We start from the raw sequence: 10,361 nt of genomic DNA, 5'->3' as shown, positions 1-10,361 counted from the left end.
TGCAGATTCAATAGAATAAGAAAGGGAAGAGAAGAAAGAAGAACACTTAGAAAGAAGAACGAGTTTATCATTCAATCAACGCATATATTACAGAAGGTTCATTCCCTTATACATAGATTACAATCAGCTCTGATCTCTCTCTCTATTTGTTTAATAGCTCTATAATTACTCTATAGCTTAACAATCACACTAATTAACATTAGATATGAATCAATGCCTCCCTCTCAAGCTTTTGACTGAAACAAAGCTCTCCAAGGAATCTCCGCTAATTGGACTAAAAATTAAATTTCTTTGCAATTTTGAAGAGTCAAAGAAGCATACAAAAAAATAGAACCTTTATTCAACTTGGCTTCATTTTGCATTTGATCATCCCCTCTCCCTCTCCCTCTCCCTCTCCCTCTCCCTCTCTCTCTCTCTCTCTCTCTCTCTCTCTATATATATATATATATATATGTATTCCATATTTTGATTTCAAAAATGAATAAACCTCTCTACATAATAATCCTATAAACCTTTGTAAAAAAGTCAAGCTTTCTATAAGTCCCTAACCTAATTGTTTTATTTTGTACTTTATAAAGCAAGCCAAATTTTAGTTATGAGAACTTCAGGGTGCAATTGGTATTACAATAATTTCTTTTTGACTTTGTGGGTGGAAGGCATTACAATTTCCAATCTTATAATGTATCTTTCTTTTTCATGCACCATCACTATCAACTTCATGTGGCTTGAATAATTAGACTTGATTAATATTGGCAATCACACAATATAATTAACACACACTTAAGATCCACACATACAACACGTGGCTTGACCTTATAGTATGACGATACAAATCAATTTTTCTTTGGCTAAAAAAACTAAAATTATTTTTTTAAGTGGAAATTTAAGAAATAAAGACTCAACTTGAGTTTATAAGGTGAATTATATGACTATAGTGACTAAAACTAATTCGAGACATTCCTGAAAGACTTCAAAATGAAAGATTGAGGCGTAGCATCACATCTAGGACTTGGAACAAGGAGGCATATAGGAAGGGGGTGGGCGGATGCTTGTTGCTTCGGTGCCCCCATTCTTCACTATAAGCACAGTGTCCATGCCCCAACTTGCATGACGCTCCAAATGACAATGCATAAACCATACCCCTGAAAATTGATCACACATTTTCATCTAATTAGTGATTAATTCCATTAAATACATCACAGTTCAAGCATTAATTATCATAGTTACAATCTTGCCTAAACTTAGATTTACTATAGATTCAAGATACAAACACATTAGAATACATGGAGCCATCACATCTAACATCTTATATTTTGGGTTCTCCTAGCTATGATTCCATTAAAAATATATTAATAAATAAAAAAGTCTCTTATATAGTCTGACTAAAAATTAGAAAAAGGTCACGATTAATTTAACAAGTAGTTAGAGAGATATGTATACCAGGATTGTCAGCGTAAAACCTGATAGCAGCCCATCCATTCTTGGGAAGACCAATGGTGTTAACTTCTGGTGGATCAATCAAATTATATTTCAAGGGATCAGTGGCGTTGTCAAAATTTCCTTTATTCTTCCCAACCAAATAGAAGCTGAAACCGTGGAGATGCATCGGATGGTTTTCAGCAGCCGACAGATTAGTCCCTTGGAAAACAATTTCCACCGTCTCATTAAAGTCTAGCATTATCACCTTGGTCCCTGGGTTTGTGTACAATGTAATGTTGTCCACATTTCCAGTGAAGTCAAAGAACGTTGGAGGCTTTTCAGGGAAATCTGTGGTATAAACATCCTTACTCAAGTTCCTGCAGAAAGATTTTCAAGATCAATAATTAGCACGAATCTATTGGCAATCTTGCATCGCGATTATATAAGCATTTAATATGGGAATACAAAGAATGCAATATATACCAGTAATATGCCTGGAGAATTGATATAGAAGGAGTGTCGAAGCTGATGTTGTTCAGGCTAGCAGATAGTCTATCTCCATTAGAATTCCCTGAACAGGAATTGTTGGGGCATGGCAAAGTGTTTGTGGACACTGTCATATAGATTTGTCTAGTGATGTTTTTGGGGACATTAACAGGGTGTTCTGCACTGTTCAAGGCTCTTATCTTATTTGTGAAGGTAGCTGCAGCATCAGAGTCATTATAAAGAGGAAGAACTGGAAATGGAATGGTTGATGGAGGAGTATAATTGCCCTTATACTCAAAAATTGCAGTGGTTGTGGTGTTGTCAAATGGAGCTATAGAATCAGCGAAAGGAGAGCCAGCAATGTAGTAGTAGCTAGGAGCCTGGTTTGCTGTGACCAAAACGTCCATGGTTTGCCCTGGAGCTATGACGATGTAATCTACAGTTGCAGGCCTCACATATGCGCCATCTGTGCCTACAAGTGTGAGGTTGTGCTCTGCAATTCCGAAGAATGTTTCTTCGTTTAATATGGCGTTGATAACGCGGAGGAGATAGGTCTTGCCATATTCAACCGCCAAACGATATGTAGTTTCTGCACTTCAATTCAGTTCATCAATTAATCTCCCATAATTTCTTCACTAAGTCAGGATTTGAATGTGAATTTTGAATGGCTTGCATGATCCATACATAATTACCTAACTAATTAATCATCTAAATGTAAACAATAATTTTTTATATAAAATATTTTGCCATAATCTAAAATCAAAAAAAATTTATCGAGATTTAATTTATTATAAATTTAAAATATAAATATATGAGTCTAAATTATTTAATTCATGAATCCTATTACATATAATTATATCTTGGATTCATTGGCAAAAATTTCTCATAAATTCAATAGCCCAACAATCAAGTGCATGTCTCATAGCACATGAAATTAAAGGATTCAATTTTGATAATTTTATTCATTTTATAAATTTTTAAAATAAAACAAAATTGAAAAATACTTCTTGCACAACACAAATTAATGGACCTCCAATAAAAAAATAAATAAAAAGGAAGCATCAATATAAATAAAAATTAAGAAAAAAAATGAGATTAATGAGTGCTCACTAAAATTATTGAAAAATAGTTAAACAAATTGGCAGACGACATCCACTCCCAACATTAATTAATTCTGTCGTTTTGCAAATGGGACCATCTAATTCTAAGTTGGAACGTGACATCCCACCGATCCCCACATCAGTGAAACTTGAATTTCCGATAAAATTTGCAGAGTCTTAAATCTGTATTAAATATTAATTATTTTAGGTTTAGTGTTTAGGATTTAAAAATTTTTTGGTCTAGTGAACTTACGAGGGTGACCTGTGACTAGACTGGGCTGATCTAATTATTAAAATAAATTGGATTAATTATTTTAAATTTGATGTTTTAAAGCCATTTTAGGTCTAATAGTTTAAGGCTTAAAAATTATTTGATTAATTTGATAAATTAAAAAAAAATCAAGAATTTAGCATTTTGTAAAAGATAAACCCATTAAAAAAAAATCTTGGTATACCATTGGAGCAATCATACAAATCTCCAGGTTCTCCATTGATTGTAAAGGCATCAGAGACGTTGGGGTCTGCACCAGTTGTAAGGGCATCAGTGATCACCTCCATCACATCTGCCTTGTACCATGAAGCTGCCCAATAAATGAAAGGAAAACGACAAATTAAGGCCCTAATTAATAGCATATGCCTTTTTTCAAGAAAGTTAACCCCTTTTTTCATTAATTTTATACCAAGCACAATTGTTTCTTCTTCATAAGGTTCAGTATACGGATAAGTGGTTCCATTTTTAGGGTAAATAATGATGGCTCCATGGACAGTAGCTCTTGACCAGTCGCTATGGGCATGCCACCAGAGAGTTCCTTCTTCTGAGCTAAAATTGATCTCCTGGGTGAAATTTGTTCCTGCTGGGATAGGACACTGCGTAACGTTTTCAGGACCATCTGACCATGGATTCCTCGGTTGCTTCACTCCATGCCTGCAAATATGTTAAACCTAAAGTTGTATATTTGACTTATACGGCAAGTCGATAGCAATTTATACTGTTAAGAACTTATGCAATAAGTTAAAAAAGATTCCTCCTAACGTATATAATTACATATCCAATAATTTCCTTAAAAACAAATATTTTCATTAAAATAAAGAAAAAGAACATACTGCTTTCCATGGATGCATGTAAAGAAGGCACCATCATAACATATTTAATTAACACATGCAATCTTTTTGACTTTTTAATTAGAGCTAGCCTAGCTACATATCTAGACTTTAATCAAGAAAATATATAGAAAGATAAAGCCAAAGCCATAATAATTAGACCGACAACAATTGAAGATATATATGTATAATTTTTTAGAAGATTAAATGCATCACAACACGTTATGGGTATTAGAAATATAAATTTATTTTTGAAGTGGTCGGCTGTTTTTAAAATTAAAATTTTAGAGTTTAAATTAATATTGTCTTATTTATTAATTAAATATTTTAATACTTATTATAAATTTAATGTTTTTTCTTATTTAGATCTGATCTATTATGAATACAAGATATATAATATATGGTGAGTTTTACTTATTAAATATATGAGTCTTATTTATTTATATTTTAATTTTATGATAAATCGAGTTTAAGTACAAAATTTCAGAGATTAATATATTCAAGTATAGTTTATATTTGTAATAATGAGTACTTAACAGAGTTAACATTTCTCTTTTCACAACCCTCAAACCTGATAAAGTTCCATCATATTGCTAACATACCAGTGAATAGTGACACCATATTTGCCTTGGTTGTGAACGTTAACAAACACAGTATCCCCCTTTTGAACATGAATCTCAGGCCCTGGAAAACTATCATTTACAGTCAGCATGCTCTTTGTGCTACACAGCCTTGTAAAATTAGTTTCCTTGAGCTGCAATGACCAATCCAAAAATGTCATCATTAGACAAATATAATTCAAAACTCTGCCAAATATAAGTTGATAATTAGAGCTACCTAAAGAAACGAGAATATTTATATAATATATACTTACAACGAAGTCATAGTAATGGATGGCACCCTCTGCCAAGCCATAATGCAGACTAGCCAGGCAAATATAAGATACCAATACAAACCAAGGGATTGCTTTCATTTTGTGAGTTGATATCTTCAATAAATAATGAAGCTCTCTCCTCTATATATCTTGCTCTCTACTCAGTGGTGGATTGCTTGTATTGATTTTAAGTTGATATTTATAGAAGAAGCTTGAGTGCTGATTTGCACAAATGCTTATTGCTTATACATTGAATTTACACTTACGTACCCATTTTTCCACCCCAATGGTAATATTATTGAAAATAAAATATTTTAAACAACAAAAAGGAGGGAAGGGTCTAATTAGCAGGTACTTAGCACATATGAAAAGCCTGGAAAATACTGTGTTGATTGCGTATAGAGTTTTCCTTGCATGATTTGAAAATATAGATAGCCCTTATATTCTAGTTATAACAATGGGTGTAGGAGGAAAACTATAATAGTTTTTCTATTGAAATTCATTATGTGTGAGTTAAAAATTGGAATAATTTATTGCATCACATTTTACTCTTTATGTCCTTGTAGTTTTAATATTTGTAATAATTTAATTCTTTAAATTTGAGTGGACTGGTTCTATTATGGTTGATTAACATTGAATTTTAACATATATAATAACTATTTTGTTAACAAAAACATAATTCAGATACTAACTTATTTCTCATAAAAAAAATATAGAAATTAAATTGTGATTTTTATTATACTTTAGGAATCAAATTATAAAATATCCTATCTTCTTTACATAATAAGGGGAAAAAACAGTGCAATGATATATTATTGAATCAGGAAAATTCTTGCTTAAATCTAATTCATCATGGACTAAGACACAATTATTCAAAACTCGTGTGTTTAATAGATAGATTCTATTATATATATTGTGCCTTAATTCTATGTAGATTGAGTCTAAACAAGAAAAATCCCACTTCACTAATAGTTTGAAGAATCCAACTAAGCAAACTCATTGGATAACAAGTTGATGATTAGCTTATCTATTTGTTAAGGTATCCTATAAGAAACTTATTGTGTGAGTCTAGTCCATCAATGTGGATTCAAGATACAAACATATAATACTCATATTCATGTATTTAATAAATGAATCTTACTATACATCTTGTATTTTAAATTCACGATAAACTTTATATAAATAAGAAAAATCCATATCACACATATGTTAGCTTTTTGTTAGTTATTAAAATGCAATTTACAATAATTATTTAAAACTAGGCTGAATTTCAATTTTTAGCAATCTTTATTTATAAATAATAATTATTTTTAGCAAAAAAGAAAATCAATTTTAAGATCCATTAATTCACTATTTTTTTATATTAGACATTTTCTTTTAGTATTTATAGAGGAGTATTCTTTACTCTATTTTCGTACATTAAGACTACATTTTCTATTCGAACGATTTTAAGAGTGCATTACTCCACATCAATATGATGTATTCATGATAAAATATTGATAAAATATTGAAATTCTCTTTAGGGAGTTGAATCTAATTGATAAAAAAGAGTTGTTCCCATCCTTACTAAACGAATTAACCCTATTGAGTTTTGATGTTAAATAGTTTTAAATAAATAAAAAAGGAAAAAAATGCCATTAAAATTAACAGAAATTTGTCATATTTAATATTGCATATATATTTTAATAGAATTTTTTTGCACGCACCTAGATATATAGATATATAGAATAATTTACATATCCAGCCAATCAAAATTTAGAATCCTACATATATAATAAGTCCTATGATATTTTTAGATGGGATCCATTATAATTTTAAGTTACATGTCAATTTCTATACGCATTTAATAGAATTTTAAATGGGGAAAATATTTTATTATCCTTGGAAGGATGTGATATGTTGCTTTCTTGACAATTAACATTGTCCTTGTCGTAGAAAATAAATCAGGCTCTAGAGTCTAGCCAGAAGGAATCTAATCTTCATAGCGCTGGTCCAGGCTAGGGTATGACAAAAGGATGGAATTTGTTGCTTTGCTTTTCAGAATTGGCCTGTTCCCACTTGATAATAAGTGATTTCATACCTACTTAATTACAAGCAACATCACATTCATCGCATTTCCAAACGGGATTGATTGGCAAGCTGCTTTCATATTATTAATTGTTTTCTTATAAGAAAGTTTAAAGTTTACTCTTAATGATAAGAGAGAAATCGAAAGGAATTTACCTGAATGCTACTCTTAATTTGAACTTAATTTAATTCCATTTGTGATTAGTCTAAAAAATAAAAATCTAAATCTCAATGTTGATGAAAAGACCCTCAAATAAAAACATTCAAAGCATTTAAAATAAACTTATCTTGCCTGAGTCTACCTGATTGAGCTAAAGAATCTACAAAGCAGCTAGAGATTATTGGACTGGAAGCCACCAAATTCAGAGCCTTCTTAGTCAAATTATCCAACCTCCATAGTCTGCGAGAGAAGCCTGTGAGCCAAGAGAAAGCATTAGCAGAATTCTTTTACACAGTAATACTGCTTTAACCAGAGATAGAAGACATCAACTGAGACATCAACTGCAAGGCCTTTAAAATTGCAGTAAGCTCCGCTTCATCAGCCTTCATTTTTTGTTTAATGGTATCATTCCATTTAATTTTAACAAAATGGTTTTATTTGCGGTATATATATATATATATATATATTCGATTTTATTTTTGATTTTTTGGTTCAATATAATTCAGCATAATTCTCATTCATATTTATAAATATTTAAAATTATATTATAATTGTAAATCAAGTTTTAGTTTAGTTCATTTAAGTCTGAATTTCAAGGCAATTACGTAGGATTAGCAAACAAGCAAAGCAAAACATAAGAGAGTTCATTTTGGCAATTGGCACCTATAATCCAATCTATGAGAGGACAAAAACTTAGATCTTATTTAATAATAATCATAATAATAATAATAATTTATTTAGTCTCTTCATTTTAATAAAACTAATTATTTAGTTCTTATATTTAGAAAAATATGATATTTAATTTCTCTATTTTCAATTTATTAAATTATTTAGTCTTTCTATCAATTTTTTTATTAATCAACGAATTTTAGTGCTAATCAAGCTATTATTTAATTTATTTATCTTAGTGAAATGAAACTAATTAGTTAATTTAATATTTTGAAAACACATTAATTACCCCTATAATTTGGTTCCATTAACTTTTTAGTTCCTCCTTTTTTTTTTTACCCAAATCAAACTGCATCAATCATTTTTCTCATTATCAATGTCTTATCATTCCTCATTTTTCTCTCTACATATTTCTTCCCCTCTACACCTACACATTTCTACTCTCTTTGTTTTACTCTCTTTCAACTAATTAGTTTCATTAAAATAGAGAGATCATATAATAATATTTTTTTAAAATATAATTACTAACTAATTAATTTCATTAAGCTAGAGGAATTAAATAATAATTTGATTGGTATTAAAATTTATTGACTAATAAAAAATTTAATAACTAGTGTAAAGCATTTAACGAAGAAAAAAAAATTAAATAGTAAATTTTTTAAAATATAATAACTAAATTATTAGTTTTGTTAAAATATAAAATTAAATAATAATTTTTCCTAATAATAATTAGACAAAGCAACGTAGGTATGGATATGCCCCACCTCCTCCTACTCCTTTCTTCCTTTTTACACAAATGAAAATGTTTTTCTTCTGTGTACAATAAAAAATAAATAAAAATGACATAAAGCAAAACTTTATAAATTATTAGAATATTCCTAATTTTTGAAAATTATTTGTTTAGTTTGGCATTATCCTTCTTATCAATCATCAATTATAAATGTGTTTCTCATGAAGATATGATGCCGACGGGAAATTTGTCTATATTATATAATAGAGACCTATTCTCTTTCAATATATATTGTTCATTTTGTTGTGCAAATTTAATTAATTGTCAATTTTTATGTACAAATTTAATTAAAATGTGTAAAATTTTTAAATTTTACTTGTTTTGATTGATTTTGAAAATAAAATTAAAATAATATATGAAAATTTATTTATAATATCAATTATTAGTGTCATAAAAAATCTAAAAAGAAAAAATATTATCTATATATTTATATTTTTTTATAACTATATATCTATAGTTAATTGTATTTTTTAGACATTATTGTTACAATGCAAACACTTCTATGTATAATGAAATTCACATATAAAATGAGCGTGACTCGTATGTTTTTATTTTAAGTTTATGCATAAATACCATGTTCTTTTCTTAATAAGTAGAGAAATTTTATTAATTGAAAATTTAAGAAAAATTTAGGGAAAAATACAAAACAAAGCTAGAAAACACCAAAATTTGGAGAAGGATTAAAAGCAAATTAAAAAAAAAAAAACCATAACAAAACAAATAAACCAGGGGAGTGAAGTGATGCAACCTAATTCAAGAACAACAGATTTTGTAGCAAAAACAAAGTAGAAGAACAACAGATTCTGTAGCAAAAGCAAAGCAAATAAACATAAATGTCATATTTATCATGTGTCACCGAATCAGCTTTATTTAATAATGAATAATGATTTAAATTACATTGATTAATAAAAAAAAGTATAAAATATCAAATTGACAAAAATTAAATCTCATTCTCTTATACGTCAAAGCGTAAAATCACATAATATTTTATTTTACTTGAAGGGAAACAAATTACAATAGTAACTTTAATCCCATTACCTCAAAACAAAAGTCCCCAAAGGCTTGAGGGAAAAATAAGAATTTTGTATTGGGGACAAGAAATCTACCTGTAGCAGACAACAGCATGAGCAGAAATCTTTCTGGTGTACAAAAAATAAAAAAGATGATAGCTAGAAATGATTACATTTTTTTTTTTTAATGCTGGTATGAACAGTTGACTATTATCAAAATGATTACTACTCTAAAGTCTCTGCATGCCATCCAGATAGAAGGAGAAGAAGAAAATAGATACATAACTGTGGTTTAGAAGTTCAAAAGAAGAATAGTAGAAAACAGAAGCAGATTTCAAATGGGTTGGAAATTAAGCAGACAAGAGAGACTCAAATTAAGGAGGATTGATTGAGGGAAAATTTCAGGCATTGAAGGGATCAGATTTAATGGTTTTATATGTAGGATATCAGATATTTTGCAGTACAATATATTTCAAGTACAAGCCATGAAGTACATTACTCTTGCTCTTTTTTTTTTTAATTTTATTTTTAGCATAAAAAGATTAATTTATACAATTATTTTTAAAAGAAAAATATATATCATAATTAATTAGTTATAGAAAATAATAAATCCTAATTAATAACATAAAACTTCCAGCAATTTTTTTAATAAATCATAATTTATTTTTACTAAAATATCTTTTAA

The 10,361-nt window shown here is 28.9% G+C and overlaps 1 protein-coding gene across 2 annotated transcripts; it reads right to left on the bottom strand.

Moving 5' to 3' along the window:
• Window positions 1–721: 721 nt before the first annotated feature.
• Window positions 722–10,088, bottom strand: LOC110649588 (putative laccase-9). 2 transcript variants are annotated; one of them, XM_058138030.1, is made up of 8 exons: window positions 9,773–10,088; window positions 7,350–7,447; window positions 4,709–4,860; window positions 3,686–3,930; window positions 3,461–3,586; window positions 1,903–2,494; window positions 1,441–1,796; window positions 722–1,142 (listed from the first exon to the last, which is right to left on the bottom strand). In XM_058138030.1, exons 3-8 carry the CDS (start codon window positions 4,816–4,818, stop codon window positions 1,003–1,005), a joined length of 1,569 nt encoding a protein of 522 aa, XP_057994013.1. In that variant the 5' UTR covers window positions 4,819–4,860; window positions 7,350–7,447; window positions 9,773–10,088; the 3' UTR covers window positions 722–1,002. The 2 variants fall into 2 exon arrangements, with proteins under 2 accessions (XP_057994013.1, XP_021659901.2); XM_021804209.2 differs by lacking the exons at window positions 7,350–7,447; window positions 9,773–10,088 and adding an exon at window positions 4,981–5,534.
• Window positions 10,089–10,361: the final 273 nt, after the last annotated feature.

The sequence above is a fragment of the Hevea brasiliensis genome, chromosome 16 (assembly GCF_030052815.1).
Source record: "Hevea brasiliensis isolate MT/VB/25A 57/8 chromosome 16, ASM3005281v1, whole genome shotgun sequence".
Taxonomy (NCBI): Eukaryota; Viridiplantae; Streptophyta; class Magnoliopsida; order Malpighiales; family Euphorbiaceae; genus Hevea; species Hevea brasiliensis.
Note: the sequence above shows the minus strand (reverse complement) of the source record. Positions and strands in the feature narration are given on the sequence as shown.